The sequence below is a fragment of the Cryptotermes secundus genome, unplaced genomic scaffold (assembly GCF_002891405.2).
Source record: "Cryptotermes secundus unplaced genomic scaffold, Csec_1.0 scaffold568, whole genome shotgun sequence".
Taxonomy (NCBI): Eukaryota; Metazoa; Arthropoda; class Insecta; order Blattodea; family Kalotermitidae; genus Cryptotermes; species Cryptotermes secundus.
The window spans coordinates 2,078,211-2,097,806 of NW_019725423.1; the positions used below are offsets into that span (position 1 = coordinate 2,078,211).

Genomic DNA, 19,596 nt, shown 5'->3' on the forward strand with positions numbered 1-19,596 from the left:
GGCGGGTGATCAGCTCGTCGCAAGGCCTCTACCTGTATACAAACACAGAAAAACGCACACACACAAACTAAACATCCATGCCCTGAATTGGATTCGAACCCACGGTTCCGGTTTCCAAGCGAGAGAAGACAGTACATGCCTTAGACCGCTCGGCTACCGTGACCGGCCATATATATATAAAGCAATTAATTAACAAGAAGTTCTGAGAATAACTAATAACCTATTCTTTTTTATACAGCAGGGACCACGGACAAAACTACGCCTCCAACAACCATTCGTTGGCACGGAAACGTGTTTACCGGGCAGTTGCCTAGCAACGATAGACGGATAAACATACCGACACACAGACTGATGGTAGGGACGCCGCTGAGACGCATTCAGGTGACATGGCGTACATTCCAAATTTCAAAAACTCTGGTTCAGGCATTCAAAAGTTGATGAAGGGGGAAACACATACAGACAAACACACAGACAGCAAGATGAGCTAATAAGTATACTTTGTATTCTTTCAAAATATGGGAAGTGGGAAAATAACTAAAATGTACAATTACAAAAACTTGATTAAGAGAAACCATTCTGTTTCTAGCGTGTCAGCGTTCTGTAGGCAAAGTGAACTGCTGAAGAGTGTGTAGCAGAAGGGCACTTTTTCTAGTAGAACAGATATTGTACGTAGAAAAGTCTCCGATGTAGCGAGTAGGAACTCGAAGACCAACAGTTTCCAAAAGAGAAGGAAATAATTTAATGTCAAAATAAACTTGAGACAGGAACATACATAGAGGTGATGATGCCGCATCTTNGTTATCATAGAAGAACATGAATTTTACTGTGGCAGACATGTAAAATATTCTATTCAGTCCGCCTTATCTTGAATAGTCAATAAATTCTAAAGAGGATTTATGGCTGTTTTCTTCGGTGCTGGTATTACTTAGCTGAAATCAACTGTGAGCTACAAAACATTATCAACTGCGTCCAAAGTGATCGATAAATGTTTCTTCTCCTTAATCTTTCATCCTTGACATTTTTAGGTCGGAGCGACCATCTTCAGAAGGACATATCAATACAAGCGGAGACCACTATTGTAATGTGATTGGTTATTATCAGTGCATACATACATACACACACAATACTATTACAATGTCATGAATATAAAATCTGAAACTTTAATGACTACAGCAATATTCCTGAGTTTTATAAATATTTATACATTATTATAATTAGTTTATTTACAAGTGTTGATTAAAATATTTTTGTTAAAATTTAGAACCAACTGGTTCGTGTCTTTCATATTGCCCTCTCTTCAAAGGAAGGCGAGTGTTTACCACATCGTGGTTGCGTTGTTTGTCCAATTGGACTCTTTAGTGTCGTCCAGTTGTTGGGCCACGCTGTGTTGTTATACGACCGAAACATGCAAAGGATGAAAGGTTAAAAATATAAAAAAACATTTATCAGTCGCACAGGATGGAGCTGATAATCTTTTATACTATTGCTAGTGTGACGGACGAGGATGAACCAAATCAAAACTGTGAGCTACGAGTATTTAAACGCTATAGATACCCAGGACGCTCATCCACACCATATAACATTCTTTCTAGTGCATATTGAAGAAGTAAAATTGCTAGTCACTGTTAAATTTTAAAGGTTCCTAATTATAATCTTATTTGTAATTTTAGCAAATAAACAGAGCAGGTCCGTGTTGCTGCACCGGTGTGGCCCTACATTCCGCTGGTATCCGCTTCAAACGACGGTTTGTCTAATCTGTAGTTGATCTGTTACGTCGAAACCAACCCTGTGGTTGCCTAATAATTTCATACGCATATGAACTTAAACTCGAAAGGAGAATTTTGGATACAATTTTGTATGAAATTGATAGCAGTGATGTCCACCTATGATTACTGCAGCCAGTTTTGTCACCCTTCTTGTGAACTGGTACAATAATAGACTCTTTCCACTGATCAGGCAAATTTTCCTTGTTCAAAATAAAATTAGCTTATGGATCTTAGAATATAATATTTCACCTAGTGCTTGAATAATTTCTGCCGAAATTTGATTACCAACTGGTGATTTAAACATTTTCAACTTTGCAATATCAATTTCAAACTCAAAAGGACTAGGATCAGATCCTAACGGCTCAGCTGGGTGCATTCCTATCTGCGTAATATCACTGACCCCATGTACATTCAGTAACTGAGAGAAGTAGTTCTTCCATCTCTTCAAAATGATGTGTAAATCTGCAAGCAGATTATCATTCTCATCCTTCACTAAGTTACCACTAGGTTAGTAAACCTTCTTGAAGTCATTTATTCCTCTATACAGGTCTATAACGTTCTTGTTCTTACTGTTCATTTCAAGCTCATCAATTCTGTCTTTCAGATATTCTCTGTATTTATTCCTGAAATGCCTGCTAGCTTCACGTCTTATATTAATCAGATTATCCCCATTTATTTCACTTGGATCCTGTAACTACTACAATATTTCTTGCTTCCTATAATCTAATAATTTTGAGCGCCCCTCGTTATGTTTCTTCAATTCAAAATAAGCTAGACTCTCTTTGGCAGAAATTTTGGCAGTCTCTCTATAGTTTCCGAAGTTGTACTAAAAGCTACCTCAGCATCTAAATTTTCCGAAGCTACGAACCTACTTGAGATTTCAACACGATATTGCTCTTTACCCTGTACTTTTATAACTTCTGGAGATTGAACCTCTCCACATGAAAGGTGTGCGTTGTTTATTTAATCACTGTTAGTTTTGCCACCACCAGATAGTGCTCAGTATCACAATCTGCTTATCTGAACGATCGGACATCAAGTAAACATGAGTGCCATCTCCTATCTATAATCTAAACACCCAAATCCCAATATTCAAAGCACTACGGGAAACGAAAACCAGGTAGCAGCACGCAAGCAGTGCCTCAAGCAAGCAAACAGAGCCAAACATACGGATAGCACAAATGCAACACGAGAAGAAACGAAAGTAACATATTCGAGAAACGTGAGTAATAGCACAAAAACAATAACAGGAAAGCAGAAATAGATTATAATACCCACCGTATAAAGATATAAAGAGAGATAAACCAAATTCGCTGTTAGATACAAAGGTATAGAGTAACGTAACCTTGAATGACACGTCTAGAAGCGTAATACATCGAAATAAAGAAAGAAAAAAAAAAAAAAGAGCGGACACCTTAAATACGTACATATTGTACACCTGATGATGTCGAGTTAGGCCGAAACATATTGTGAAATAAAGCAGAAAGAAGAAACATCGAAAACCTAGCGGATTTTGATTGAGCTGCGCAAGGTGCCGGCGAAGAGAGTATTTCCTACATTTGTCGGACATCGAATCCCGTTTGTTCTCTGTGTAACTAATCAGTGTCACTGAGCCATTTGCCATTTACGTAACTAGCGTTATTCATAAGAACCCTGTTATTTCTTGCCGACATTAACTGATCTTCGCCGTTGACTCGAAGTCGTTATGTAACTCGGTAAATAATTTCACAAAAGTCTGTGGTGTAGTGGCTTACATAACTGCTTCGATTTGGAAAGCTCCGGGTTCGATGTGCGATCTTTCAGTCAACGCTACATTCTCGAAAAAGCATCGTTATGGTGTACTGAAACGATACCTTGGAGGTCTAAGGTCAAAACATTGAATTTGCAAGGTCGACAATGCCATTGGACGGAAAACAGCTGTGGCTTTAGATAAGGTCGGGCAGTGGAACAAGGAAATCTGCTTGCGAAAGGCGCAGGAAGTCGAGTAAGTGACTATCACTCAGTGATAGAACGAACTTGAGACGTTAAGTGGAATCGTGTTGGTGCTGTGAGTTGCTGTGTACACCTTAATTCTGCAGTACCCAGTTACATGGTAAAGTTGTCCTTGTGCTTAATTAAGCAAACACTACGCCATGAAGGCGTATGGGGGAGTGGGTGTATAAATTCATATTTTCTTGGCCTTGGAATTAGTTGGAGGTGAGTGGTCAGCTTCACGCGCCTGTCACTTAACCCCCGGGAAAGTAGCCCTTGGTACCCATTGGATAGGAGGCCGGTTGGGCCCCAGAGCCAGTCTGGACGACTTGGAGGAGTAAAATTTGTGCCCCCACCGGGACTCGAACACAGCCCTCGGTCGTCCAGCCCGTAGCCAGTCGCTATACCGACTGCGCTATCACGGCTGCGCAATAATCATCATGAACTCTGAAGGACTAGGTTTCATTGTCACATCCTATCTCTCTCTTTCACATGCCGTGCAGTGTACATAACCACTTCCATTCTTTACGAGCCGATAAGGCCCTTTCTAGAACTACAATACCAGTCAGTATGCTTTTCCATATCTATATCGTATAATCCACATCGGTATAGGATTCCTTTGTCAATCGGATATAGTTATTCAGGTAACAGTGTAGGCCTAAAGTACGGTAAGTTGCGCGTTACTTTACTGCGCATTGCAGAAGCATGGGGACGTTTTTGAAGGGGTTTGATGCCGTTTTATTATTGACTATATAGCGTAGTTGGTTGAGGGGCCATGCTACAAGCAGGAAGGTTGCAGGTTCGAGTCCCAATGAGGTAATTGGATTTTTTCGATTGACCTAATCCTTCCAGCCGCACTATGACCCTAGGGTCGACTCAGCCTCTAACAGAAATGAGTACCAGGAATTAATTAAATAATTTCCCTGGGGAGTAAAGCGTGGCCGCCGTGTAAGGCTGACAACCTTACCGCCATCTTTGAGCCGATTGTCTACATAATGTGGGACCCTCAACGTCTCACAAACTTATGGACCTCCACGGCCTGGTACAGGGATAGCTTTACGTCCTTTTTACTGTCACTTATTTTAGTTTATATTGAATCTGTGTGTTCTTTAGTTGAGTATCTTATTCCTAGTACATGCTTATCTCATTTTCAAACTGCAATCTCTCCTCACGAACTGGATCCAGGTTACCTGAACCTCCTTGCCTTCAGTCACAATGGTGTACGGTAGACTCCTCTTAAATTGCCTTGAATATGAGCAATGAGCGAACTTCACTACACTAGGTGAAAGTTATAATGTTCAGAGCCCGTTTAAGACCTACGTACGAAGTGGTAACCGAAATATCTAATTTCGTAAAGTTTTGTGCTATATTCTCAGAGAAGGGCAAATATCAGTAGTCTACCGATGCAAGGGAAAATTATAATAACGGAAATTATTACTACTTTTATATGTGGATGCCATGTTAGGTGGGTCCCTTGTCACCACGGCATGGCGCGTCCTCAGGTTACGGATGGAGGAGACGCCCTCCAGGTATGGAGGATAGTTGCGAATATATTGAATAAGCGTTCGCGGACAGCCGACAAGGGGTGGTCCTCCAGCTTGGGTTTTGGGCGTGGGGCCAACAACTCACAGTAAAAAAATAAGCTTTCTACGAAAGATCACAAGAAACCTAGGACCTGGACGGATTCCTAGGATAAACGACCTGAGAAAATGGATATGAGTTTTGGTACTTGGAATGTTAGAAGTATGCATAATAGATCTCGGATAGATAGGATGGTGTGGTGTGGATTTGATTGATCTGGCTCAGGCTAGGGACAAGTGGAGGATTCTTGTGAACACGACAATGAACCTTCAAATTCCATAAAATGCTGGGAAGTTCTTGAGTACCTGCACAATTGGCGGCTTCTCAAGAAGGGCTCAGCTTCATAAGTGAGTGAGTGAGTTTATGGGTGAACGAATGTTATTTATAAATCTTAAACTCCGCAATGAATTTCGATTAAATTTATTTGAGACTTTTCTCGGTACAGGATAAGGAACGCTGGTTTACAACTCTAAGAGTATAAAGCAGGCGCACTGCCCCACTAAGTTTGTCATCCTTATACTATAAACATGCTAAGATTATATGAAAGTCACTGAGAACGTGTTCAGGAAATGCCGAAAGACTCATTCTTAATGTCAGGCTGTTGTTCCAAACGTGTTTCAACGTGACGTCATAAGAACGTACGGCCCTGTGGTGCAGTACTTGACGTAGGAGGAAGACAGGGAATTACCTACAGGACAAGTTTTCTTTATCTAAAAGGTGTTTATAGTATTAATTTTACACCAGTTTATCGAGGTTTTTAGAAACATGCCACACAACTATAGGATAAGCCGTTCTACTTAGGAAAAAGAAGCATTGGTTCGTTATGAGGCTCTGTCAGCGTTGCCACAAAAGAGTGTAGAAGTACACTCTCGCGGTTTCTCTTACTCCTTACAGAAGTAACTGAAGAAAAGCAAAAGCAAATTGATTTCATTGCCATGATATTAGCCCTTGAAGTTTCAAAGGTACTTCTGGCAGTAACTTAATGTTTAATCGACTTGGGTTCTTTTACGTCCCGCTTTTTTTCATCGCTGGCACTAGCTGTCAGCTCTCAATTAAAAATATGTCGCTGTAGCTAAAACCGCTAAAATTCCAGGAAACATAGCATTTGTGCCATCCTGTCCACACAGCAAGAATGAGCTTGTGTTACCTTCTGTGTTTAAAAATGTGACTATCTGCTTACTTCCTACATATAACTTATACGTAGTTGTACTTAATTGCACTTAACAATTTATATTAATCCTAATTTCAATTAATGGTCACACGTGGTGTAGTTATACGATTCCGCAACCTCATTAGATGTCTTTCTATATCATGTTTTCATGGAGGTGTACACTTTATGGTATTTGTCGCATATAGGTTTTATTTGTTATTTTTATATTTCTTGGAGTGGGATGAGAGTCAACTTTGTACATCGGCCACTATTTGTATTATTGTACCAGCCCCGGACGTTAGAGAGGCGTGGAGCAGTTGGTGGAATGAGAGTTGGCAGAGGACACAAAAGTACTCAGAGAAAACGTGCCACAGTGCCAAGCATTTAACCTTCTTCGTCCACTCATTGTGAATAGTTAGTACAATTAAGTTATAAATACTTTGTCCTCACATGTAGTTCAGTTTAAGGGCGAGGGCACACCAAGGAAAATAGCAACGCAGTTTCATCAATTTGCGCTGCTCCATTCAGTAAACTGTGTTCAACTCCAGGTGATTACAATTCTCGGAAATTCCGGTTGCGTTCCGGTTGCCAATTTCCTTAGAGTACCCTCGCCCTAACAGTACACTTCTCTTCTCTCAACTAACCGATTAACTTCGTGGTGCAGAGTCCTTGAGAAGCTGTTACTCCCCTAGCTACTCAGTGAGTTTCCAACATTTTAAGCAACTCAGAAACTCATTACTGCTTTCACAAGTGTCTGCCACTGATCCCTATCCTGAGTGAGATGAATCCAGCCCACACAATAATAACACAGTTTCTAATGAAGGTAAAAAAAATAAAGCTATCTCTGTAACAGGCCGGGAAGGCCCATTGCGTTGTGAGACTTCGAGGCTCCAACATTTCCTCCCACAGATGGCGGTAAGTGTGTCAGACTTACGCGCCGGCAGCCCTTTTCCCCCCAGGAAGATCCCTGGTACTGATTTCTGTTAGAGGCCGAGTCGACCCCAGGGCCATAGTGCTGCTGGAAGGATTAGGTAAATATAAAAAAAATCCACCTCATCGGGACCCGAACCCGCGACCTTCCGGCTTGTAGCTTACTGTCTCATCCAACTACTCTACCGCGTGTCCCCCAGATTCTAACGATCTAGTTTAATGTTATCTCCCACCTAAACTATATCTTCCAAATGACCTCTTCCCATGAAATGATTTATAACACAGCGGATAAGAATGAATTTGTTGACAATAGCTGCAATGTTTGACTTGGTTATTGTTATTGTTACTGTTATTGCCATGGGAATATGATTAGATACTGGAACTATTTCAACACAAGAGATTTTAATGGTGATGGAACAGGCTTTTAAGCTTAACCATTTAAGCTGTTACTGTTGCTGTTGCTATTGATGATGATGATGATGATAATGGTGGTGAAAATCATGAGGATCATTTTGGCAAATAAATTTATTTAAAGGTTCATTACTTGGTTTCAAAATGGACTGTCCGTCTATGATTCAAAACTGAGTTATAGAATTCTGTGACACAGCTTTATGACTTTGATTTTATTGCAGATGGTCATATCAGCAGCACAACGATCATTCTTGCCTGTACTTCTGGTCATTCTTCTGGTACCAGAGGACATCTCCTGTGCGAGGTTCCTGGTAATACTTCCGACTGTGGTGAAGAGTCACTTTATAATGCTGGAACCCTACATAAAAGCCCTGGCTGGTAGGGGACATGAGATGGTGGTAGTCAGTCACTTCCCACAGAAACAACCGGTATCAAACTATACGGATATCGTGTTGGATGCTTCTCTGAAAGGATACAGATCAGGAACAGGCATTGCAATAGAACAAGTCCTATCCTTTAAATTTCCTATACTAAATGTATTTTCTCTGGCCAAGTATGGGGTACATACCTGTGAAACATTACTTAATCATCCACCAGTCAATGAACTCATAAAGTCAGATGAGAAATTTGACATTGTGGTTAATTGCATTTTTCACACAGAATGTTTCTTGCCTTTTGCATACAAGTTCAAAGCAATAAGTATAGGTGTCAGCACTTCTGTGTTAATGCCATGGGCTAATTATCGAATGGGCAACCCTGACAATCCATCATACATCCCGAATCTGTTTACACCTTCTCCAGGCAAAATGAACTTTGTTGAACGGACAGTAAATGCTGTGACTACAGTGCTATACAAAGCGATGTATTACTTCATGTCTGATTGTCCAGCACAGAAGTTGGTACGACAGTACTTTGGGCAGGACACTCCAGACCTAGCCGATCTTGCCAGGAACACGAGCCTGGTGTTGGTGAACACCCATTTCAGTTTGAATTCACCTAGACCATTGGTACCTGGTGTTGTGGAGATTGGTGGCATACACATCACCAGACCCAAACCGCTGCCTAAGGTGAGACAAGCACTAATGTGTTTCAAGTTATGTGTAATACCATTTAACTTGCAGGGCATAGCATCTTTCTAAATGGTTCTGATGATGGTGTATAACGCTCAAGAGTTACTGGGTTTTCGAACTCTGTCCAACGTCTGGTATTCTAAAAACTAGAAAACAGAAAATTTCGGAACCTGGATCTGTTTCTTTCCTCAGATGAAGTGTGACACACTTATTCTGTTAGGTCATTTAGAAAATGCTAAACTCAATCACCAGACAAACCATGTCAGAGTCAGAGTCACTTTACGACTGGCGGTTTACCGCCAGTCCGTTCATCTTGGTCATAGCCCTTATGTAACATCCTCTCTCACGAGAAGATGAGTCTGTCATTTACAATTGCTGCTGTCCTGTCCAGCGCATTCATTCTTAGGTCCGAGTCCCTTACGACTCATCAACACATTTTACTATTTTAGATTCGAGACTTCCCCAACCTGGAGGCCAGGTCCCTGTATTTATATGCCCCAGGAACAGGTTGGCCCAGTTATACCCCCAGGCACTGGGTTCCTTTCCGTCATCTTTTACGACCCACTGGACAACGGTGGAGGTAATTCGAACCCGCCTCCACTCCCTGGACGGCCAGTCTGCTATGACTTGACGCAAATTCGAGGTCGATCGCCCCCAACAGTTCCTCCACTTTTTGCGTTTGTATTCATTGCCGCGCAGACATAAGCTGGTCGAATCGACTCTTTACGACCGACGGCGAATTGGCCAGTCTATCTTGGAATAAAACACCCATTTGGGGCTTACGACCAGATTTTTATTACTGTCAGACGATTGCGTGTTTGTTGATGTGAGGCGCTCTCTTTGACAAGAGGATGAGCCTGTCATTAACAGTTTTTGCTGGTCCTCGCCAGCATAGTTATTCTCGTGTACGAGTCCCGTGGGACTCGCTTCCATATTTTACTGTCTCAGATTCGAGACACCCATTTTCGTCACCTCCTACGACTCGCAGGGCTACGGTGGAGTTATTCGAGCCCGCCTCCACATGGAATTAGTAATACCCATTATTATATTTTTACGTTATAGGCCCTACATGTGACAGTATTACGTGAGTATCAATTTCTCGTTTTATCACAATGAACATAGCAGACTTTTGAAGATGTTTTTATCTATACTCCATTGAAGCAAACCGGTTTACCAAATGTACATTTTTTCCTCATATCATTGTCCTTCATGTCAGTTTACTGAAGATAGTCCTAACAAGGTTGTTGTTGTAAATCATTTTGCAAATGTCACACTAGTGAATCAGAAAAAAAATGTTTAAATATTTTCCACACCCAGAGTTGTTTTAACTACTACCACATGTTACAGATTCACTACGGCTGTTAAAATACCTGAAACTTGGCTACGTCGAAGGGAGAGAACAGGAAAATATGCAATAAGAATTGTGATAAAGCACACACATTCGTGGAACAAGGATGGAGAAGGAAGAAGGGGGCTGGCTAGATGGCTACCACGTAACTGGCTTTCTGTGGAGTCCGTGCTGCGACAATGTTTCGGTGAAAGCCGTTACAACAATAGAGTCTTTGTTTTCTGTGTGGTCTGTGCTTAGGCTTATAAGAGAAGTGAATTTAGCGTAAGAGTCAGATCAGTAATAACTTACGCTTGTACTACTTGGGAAATAGCGGCAGATACTTACCCCCTAAAATTGCAGCGCATGCAAAACAAGGTTTTGAGCACCACTGGACATTCTCCAAAGCACATCAGTCCGCGACTTGCACACAGCTTTCAACTTTCCGTATGTATACGATTATATAACAAAATTGTGTAGGCGACAAGCAGAAGTCATAGAAAATCATGAGAGTGTAAATGTTCGCGGTATAGGCCAAGGTGAAGCCAGGTACAGAAAATATAAGAGGCTTAAACTTGGCGGTGGTCAATCTTACTACCGTTCAAATGAATGACTAAGCTGCAATTGTAGCATAAGACATTTAAGTTAGGCATGATCTGCTCTGTAAAGCCTGTACCGAGAGAGGACTTGGGTGTAGTGCAAAGGGAAGAATTTTCGATAACATGTTATATGTGTGAAATATACACTTGACGAAAGGTCAAGCGTATTCATAAGAGATGTTACATAAGGGATATTAGCGCAAAGTTCAGGTGGGAAAAAGAATCTCTGGTCGTGGTCCTCAAGGAGCTGACGCTAAGACGAACTGATTGGCGGTAAACCGCCAATCATAAAGTAACTCTGACTCAGACCCCGCAAATTGAGTTTTCAATTGAATACCTCCACATGACCCTGCGAGTCGTAGGAGGCGACGAAAAAGGAAGTCTCAAATCAGAGACAGTAAAATATCGTCTCGAGTACCAAGGGACTCGGACCCGAGAAAGACTGCACTGGCAAGGCCAGCAGCATATATAAAAGGCAGACCCGTCCTCTGGTCAGAGAGGGCGCCACACAAAAACAAGACATTAACTGTCAAACACCAATAAAAATCTGGTCATGAGCCCCAGATGGGGCTCTACACCAAGACTTACTACGTGACCATCAGTCGTAATGTGACTTTGGCTTTGAGAACAGATCCCCTGTGTCAGGGCGGGGTCGAATACCTCCACGCTTACCATGCGAGTCGTTGGAGGTGACGAAATGGGAAGTCTCAAATCTGAGACAGTAAAATATGATCTCGAGTCCAAATGGACTCTGACTCGAGAAATAGTGTGCTGGCAAGGACCAGCAGCATGTACAAAAGACAGACCCGTCCTCTCGTCAGAGAGAGTACCCCACAAAAACAAAACCGTAACTGTCAGACAGTAATAAATATCTGGTTATGAGCCCCAGATGGGGCTTAACACCAATACTGACTGAATGACTGACTGTCAGTCAAATGTGACTTTGTCTTCGACGTAGTAAATTCAGTCGTAAGCCGGGATAGCGAATTGGAACCAGGAGTACAGAAGAGTATGAGAGGTCGGCCTATGAAAAATTTGGGTGTAAATTAGAAGACTTTATGAGTGCTGTGATTTATGAAGTGTGTGTAAATCAGCGATATTGCTGTAATTTAAGCGCAATTAAGAAAGATTGTAACCAAAGTGCCAATAAATCCAGTCATCAGAATTAGAACCCTTCATTTTTGTCGCGCCTTCCATCCAACACATGACAATATAGTACCTACCGCTAGCGCCATTTGTGTTCAGGCTTTACTCCACAGATGGCGTTAGCGGAAGGCACTATATACGTGTATTTTCGAGAATTCAGCATTTAATTCTATGGATTGGTGTTCATGGACTTGATTTGTTGGCTAGGTTTTATTCATGAATTTCTACCCCTTTTCTGTTTGGGTTCCATGAGTGTGTGTGCTTTATTACAATTTTATTGAATATTTTCCTGTGTTATATTTTAGCGTCCTGTTACACTGATTCATGTCCATGGTTTATGCTGACCGTCTTACAGTGTATACACTTTTTCACCTTATTCTTCACTTCCACACTACATGTTTCAGCACTAATGTGCCATCTTCAGGTGTCTTTATGCACGTTAAACTATTGTACTGCATGCCATAATGGCTTCATTCTAAAATGACTAAAATCTGTATTCGTCATATAGGACGATGAATTCTAAAGAATAAAACTTTTCAGGATTCTTCCTACGTCGCACTCAAACACGCGAATTACGCCAATCCTCTTTTATGTGTGCGTTCTTCCTACGTATACTTGTGTATCGTGTTCTGTGTTGTGTCTTGCTCCTGTTACTGCATGCATTGTACTGCTGAGCGTAATTCGCGTGTTTGAGTGCGACGTAGGAAGAATCCTGAAAAGTTTTATTCTTTAGAATTCATCGTCCTATATGACGAATACAGATTTTAGTCATTTTAGAATGAAGCCATTATGGCATGCAGTACAATAGTTTAACGTGCATAAAGACACCTGAAGATGGCACATTAGTGCTGAAACATGTAGTGTGGAAGTGAAGAATAAGGTGAAAAAGTGTATACACTGTAAGACGGTCAGTATAAACCATGGACATTTTCCTGTGATTTCCCTTCCGCATGCCTGGTCTAAGGTATTTAAATAGCTGTAATTAATTTGACATTAGATGTCCAGTGACTGAAGTTAGATCTTTCTAAGGGACCTAACAACCTAGGTGTCCTCCCCTCACCTGAGCACGGAACCAGATCCATTTTCCAGAACGTAGTGCTGTCTAGTTTGCAGAATGCTGGAGAATGGACAAAGCTTGAAAATCCAGTAATTGTGAACATGGCATATTTTTTACTAGTAGTGTGTCTTGAAGTGAAAGAATTTTAAATGGATTACAGTGAGGCAACTCATTGTACAATTTTTTTTTTCCATATCGTTTGTATATCAGTTTAGAAGCACAAAATTTAAAGGAGCACAAATTGAGTGGGGCCGTTACTGGCTTAACTGTAAATGACAATTCCAAGATGTGGAAGGACCAAGTCTTTGTGAAACTGAAAGCAGGACAGTAAAAATATTTGAGAGGTATATGTAAAGCATTTCATATAAACTTCATATTTATTATGTAAAAGTAGTAAAAGTGTACAGTAGAGAAAAGTATGAGAATTGAGGCTTTCAGAGTGTTGAATATTCATATTGGGTTATGACACTGTGTTACTCTGGTAAGTGGTTATCAGTATTTTGGAAGAACATATTGTAGGCTTATGACTTTTGATTGAAACTCATTGTATACTAAAATTTGTTACTTGTAGGAAAATTTTCTGTACCCTTTGCATAGTACATTATTCTGTAAAAGTAAACCAGATTGTCCATGTGTTTCCAGCATCTACAAGACTTCTTAGATGGAGCTCACCAGGGGGTTATCTACTTTAGTTTGGGTTCAGTGCTTCAAGCTGAGACACTGCCTGATGACAAGAGGGATGCATTCCTGCAGGCATTCTCACAGCTGCCACAGAAAGTTCTCTGGAAGTGGGAGGCAGATACTCTCCCAGGACAGCCTAAAAACGTCCGAACTGAGAAGTGGTGTCCACAAGTTGACATCTTAAGTAAGTCTGTGTACAGTTATCATTGGTAGAACAGACTCTACAGTGATTCATAGAGCCATGTAACATATTGTGACTCAATTAGATTCATCTTCATAGTGACAAGACAAATGTAAACCCAATGGGCAGAATCAATGTATACATAATGCATTCCTGAAGCAAGTTTTTTAGAAAAAATATTGGTTGTACTGGAATGAAAGAAACGTGCTCCCTTTAACGTGGTTTCATCTTCTCTCTGTACATGTCTGCAACATGTGTACCCAAGATTGTTAGCATTATAAAAGCTGTGCTTCATTTGTGTGCATTCCCCAGTGGTAAATACAGGGCAGATCTTACCTTTGTTGACCGGTTCATGGTGCTGTGCTTCTCGGTGACCGGTGCATTGCCGTCTGTGAGGCACATACGAATTTTGCTGATGATTCAATATGCTTGTTGGTCAATAACATTCAGAATGAAGAACTTAAAATTCACAGATCACACAAGGTGTTGAAAATTCTGTCCCTCTGCATGGAGACTCTCCTCACATTGGTGGAAGACATACTGATTTATCCTTTGAAGCTGTTCTGCAGGAATATTTGCAGTTTCTCTGAGAATATTTTCTTTCAGTTTCTCTTCTGTTTGGAGGTTACTGCTGTAAACTTTATCCTTCAAACAACCCCAGAAGTAAAAATCACAATTATTACGCTCAGGCAAATGTGATGGCCAAATACCACTGCTGATAATTCTTTCCCTGAAAAGATATGACAAAACCTGCATAGATATATTTGCCATGTAGGCAGAGCTGAGTCTTGCTGAAACCAACCATGGAGACATTCTTCTTCTGTTAACTCTGGAAAGAATATCTTTTGCAATTATTTCTTTTGTTAAGAAACAAAGGTCCAACAATCCTTCTTGCACTTACAGCACACTGGACTCCAACTTTCACTGGATGGAGCAAGGCTTCACAGGTTAGATGTGCATCCCATGAATTCCATGAGAGATTATTTTGCATATATTTATATCCCTGCAAGTGAAACCACTCTTCATCAGAAAAGAATGTCAATAGCAGGTCAATTTCACCTTCAATGACAAACTGCAGAAAAGAACTGCAAGAATGAATCCTGCTAGCTGGATCGCGCTGCTGCAAGATGTGGATTACTGTTGTTTTTGGGGTGTAAGCTTTAGCAATAGTGTTGCCGTTGTCGCACTAGACGTTGACACTTCAGTCTCTTTAACCAGGCGTTTCAGTGTCACCTAACTTTTCCTCAGTAAATATTCGGCATTTATGTTTTTGTTTCTTGTCTGTTAAAGAGTCCAGTTCTAAGTTTGTTCACCAAATTCTGAAGTGTTGTCTACTGGGTTTGATACACAGTAACCCAGCTAAAGCTCAAGCTAACTACTTTCTGAATATGAGTTTGAACCACCCTCCAGAGGTATATGCATTGTGGCCTGAGCTGTAAAACGTTTCCAAAGAGGTATACTACATATGTGAAATACTCATTATACAAATATTAATTGCAATTTATAGCAGCTCTAAGGGTCCATTGCAGCAAACTTGATGATGTACTCTCACTTATGTTCTTGTACTGATAGCTGTATGGCATTACTGTCACCTAGTTTAGTGAAATCAGAAAATTAACTGTGCAGCTCAACTGAAAAATGTCAAGTACCTATCAACTTTGTCAAATAATGGTTCAAATTGTATAGAAATTACCAAGCTCTAAGACATACGTATATTGTGAGTAAATATCAGAGGAATTTGAGGTGAGAAGCAAGTTTAATGAATTATGTAGGTCACCAGTGCTGTGTACGCTCTTAAATATTGTTGAGTTTAAGTGAAATATATTTTCACAAGAAGTGTTACTTGTGACCGTGTATTGGCATTATCTTCCTTTGTTACAGCAGTGCTTTTTATTGTTATTTCCTTAAACTATTTTCTTTGTAGCAAGTCTTAATATTTTATTATTTCTGAGTGAAATTTGTTTATCAAATAATGAAGGAGGAATGTAGTGAATGAATTGTGAGCTTATGCAGTAGTTTACATGTTATAATTTTCTGAACACATTAAAATCTTACAGTTTGTTTTTCCACCTAGTATGTGTCTTAAGACAGATACATCATCATCGTATGGAGAGTGATGTTGAGATCTTAGCAGTGCTTCATTGTATTATAAGTAGGTGGACAAGTGTAGGGAGTGGATGCTTTTCACATTAATTTTTTAATATCAGTAACTTCATGTATTTACAGGACATCCTAATGTGCTTGCTTTCATATCACATGGAGGACTACTGGGTACCCTAGAGGCAACATACAATGGTGTGCCTGTGGTGGGCATCCCATTCTTTGGTGACCAAAGAAATAACTTGGCAAACCTGGCGGCGAGAGGGATGGGAATCATACTGGAGTACAGTAACATCACAAAGCAAAGTGTTCTAGAGGCACTCCATACTGTGCTGGATCAGCCTAGGTAACTGAACATGAAAATATATCATTAACTGAAAATTGAGGTTCTTACAGGTGTGACAATGAATATTGTTGTCTTCTGGAATGTGATGCTGTGCAATTTGCTATAAAATCCCCAAAGTACATGGTGTTACATCCCAGAAGACAGCAATTTTCATATCATTATCTCCATGCCAGCCAACTAATGACATCATAATGTAATATTATGATACATTGGGATGGTATCATATCAGACTTCTGGCTAATATTGGATGTTCTGACCATATTTTTCTTGGTTATTATTAATGTCTTCTTCTGAATGTCTGAATTGTGATACTCTCAGAACACTATAGGTAAGATAGAATTGTATTCCTTGGAAATCCTCTATTCTGAGGTTAATTATGTAGTTCATGACCACTTCTGCGCATATTCATTTTAAGCTGTTAAAAATTCATAGAGATTGAAGTACTTGTATGTTGAAATGAAATTTTCCCTGGACAGTAGCTCTAGGGAAGTTGGATTTAAAATCATTTTAAGAATTAAGTGTTGCTACAGCTGACTGGTCCAAGTATCTGTCTAATGGATATAAAGTACTGAACTGCAGTACCTCCAACTATAAGATAGCAATTGCGTGGTAATATTTGGCCAGTGGGGACAGATTTTAGGGCCTAAAGTTTGTATGCAAGATTTTAAAGAAGTTAGTTTCTGTCACTGTTTCAGGAGTATGTAAAGCTTTGAGGCATACCCTGAAGAAATTTCTAAAGGTAATCTCTTCAAACAATTTACAATTTTTAGTCAGCACATTTAACTATGCACAATAAACATAAATCACTTAACATAGTGTTATTGTGAGACCTAGGCCTGAATGGGAGGATAATATCATGTGTATTCTTATGTGAATAGGGTGTGGCAATTATAGCTCTACCTCCCTCAGAGATCGAATAATTGAATTCCTCAGTTGGCAAAACCATCGTTGGCAGAGGATTGCTGTATTTGGTATACAAGTTCCCCTGCTTTATGAGACATTAATATAATATTAATTAATTGTACATTTGACACTGAGGACTGAGGAGTGAGAGAACTTCAGGATGTAGAAGGCAAAGAACTGTTAGACCTAAGTTGAATAACTGAATCCTTTGGAAAGACTTGATGTAAAGAAAAAGAGCCAAGTGCTCTGGAAACTACTACTCAAAAATGAGTTATTGTAATAGATCTTGTCAAATGAACTTCATCTGATGAAAATTTGAATGTGTTTGTAGTGTGCAAGTTAATCTTAATATGTGGACAATTGTGCTGCTGTACTGGTCACACAATTTGGAGCTATGGCTCCCCTAACAACTAACTATAAGTAGTCACTTAAATAAGCATTTGAGGAAAGCTTATATTTCTGTGTTCAAATTTCATGCTTTTACACAAAAGACTGCAGAAGTTATTTTTTAACTTAACTTATTGTGCTCCAGCTAAGGGGATTTAATTGTTTAAATACTCCCAGATTGAAAATTTTAAGGCATTATACAAATATTTGCCTGGAACTGTTAAATATAAGCTTACAAAAACCTAGGAAGTCCATACTTCTTACATGCACATCACATGCCATACTGATATGATGATCAATTCAGTTTTAGTCTATGTTTTATGCTCGTTTCATGATGTTGTAAGGAATGAACAGAAATAGGGACATTGCTCTGTTATCAATATTCACCAGCATTTCATTTCACAGCTATAGAGAGAATGCACGGTGCACTGCACATATTTTCCGTGATAGACCACAGTCTGCCCTTGATACTGCCATCTTTTGGACAGAGTACGTCATCAGACATGGTGGTGCACCACATCTCCGAACTGCAGGAGTGGAACTTGCCTGGTACCAGTACGTGCTATTAGATGTCATCGCATTTATATTGGGAACAATCCTCATCTTTGTCTTTGCAGTCAGAAAGCTTTTCAGACTGCTCTGTAGCACCAGGAAGGTTCCAAAGAAGAAGAAACAACAGTGATTGAACAGATTTCTTTTTCTGTGGATTAGTTACTAATTTTCTGTATGTGACATCTTTACTGACATTGTTATTTTTGATAGATCCCCTTACATTTTATTGTAGGCCATGCCACAGCTCAGGCTGTTAGTCACCTGCTTTCCACCACCATGTCCTGGTTTCGATGACAGGACAGGTCACCTGGGATTTGTGGTGGATAAAGTAACACTGGGGTAGGTTTTTCCAAGTACTTTTGGTTTCTCCTGCCAACTCTCATTCCACTGAATTCTCCACTCTCTTCATCTATCATCTGGGGCTTGTACAATAGGCCAAATAGTGGCTGATGAATCAAGTGGACTCAGTCTTACCATATCCCAAGAAATAAAAAAGGAGTTGAAATTACATTTTATTCTTACCTGTCCTAGATATTTTCAGACGATACTGTACTTCGGTGATAACTTGTATAGCTAGATGCTACAAGCTAGAAAGCTAGAAGCTAAAAAGTTAAACAATGAAGGTGTATCAATGTTTATGATTTGTTTCATTCTGGTCCGTCACACTAGCAATTACAAAGACAAAAACAACCCCATCTAGTGTGACTATTTAAGTTTTATCACTTGAAAACTCATCACCCTTATATATTTCGATCCCTATGGATCATCCTCAGAGGGCATCAATACTTTTTCTGGAAACTACTATCACAATAGGTGTTAAAGTATATATATACACATATAATGTCTGAAATACACAATGTACACAATGTTCAACTTTTCACAATCACAGCAGCCTTCCTGGTATTAAAATTTTTAAAGTTATAAATTTTAATCTTAAACAACAAAGTTTTTAAAATACTTTTTTAAAAATTTAATAAACAATAAAGTTTTTAAAAAACTTTAAAAATTGTAATACCAGGAAGGCTGCTGTGATTGTGAAAAGTTGAACATTGTGTACATTGTGTATTTCAGACATGATATGTGTATGTATATAATTTAACACCTATTGTGATAGTAGTTTCCAGAAAAAGTACTGATGCCCTCTGAGGATGATCCATAGGGATCGAAACATGTAAGGGTGATGAGGTTTCAAGTGATAAAACTTAAATAGTCACACTAGACGGAGTTGTTTTTGTCTTTGTATAAATGTTTAATTAAACATCACACCGTGAAATGTATTGGGGATGAAAGTGTAGCTCCATGCATACTAAACATCAGCACTAGAGTGATATGAATGGTCTGCTTCATGTCTCTGCTGCATTACCCTTGGGGAAAGAAACCCCAGTATCCATTTGGTATGCCTCAGAGCTGGCCTTGAAGCTGTGAAAAAGAGAAACAT

General features: G+C 39.8%; 1 protein-coding gene across 2 annotated transcripts; it reads left to right on the top strand.

Annotated features, from left to right (window-relative positions):
* Nucleotides 1–2,913: 2,913 nt before the first annotated feature.
* On the top strand, nucleotides 2,914–18,794 carry LOC111863397 (UDP-glucuronosyltransferase 2C1). Of its 2 annotated transcripts, none has more exons than XM_023849670.1 (5): nucleotides 2,914–2,988; nucleotides 8,031–8,876; nucleotides 13,651–13,873; nucleotides 16,097–16,316; nucleotides 18,012–18,794. In XM_023849670.1, the coding sequence occupies exons 2-5, from the start codon at nucleotides 8,031–8,033 to the stop codon at nucleotides 18,286–18,288; spliced, it is 1,566 nt and encodes a 521-aa protein (XP_023705438.1). In that variant the 5' UTR covers nucleotides 2,914–2,988; the 3' UTR covers nucleotides 18,289–18,794. The 2 variants fall into 2 exon arrangements, with proteins under 2 accessions (XP_023705438.1, XP_023705437.1); XM_023849669.2 differs by lacking the exon at nucleotides 2,914–2,988 and adding an exon at nucleotides 3,761–3,858.
* The last annotated feature ends 802 nt before the right edge of the window (nucleotides 18,795–19,596 follow it).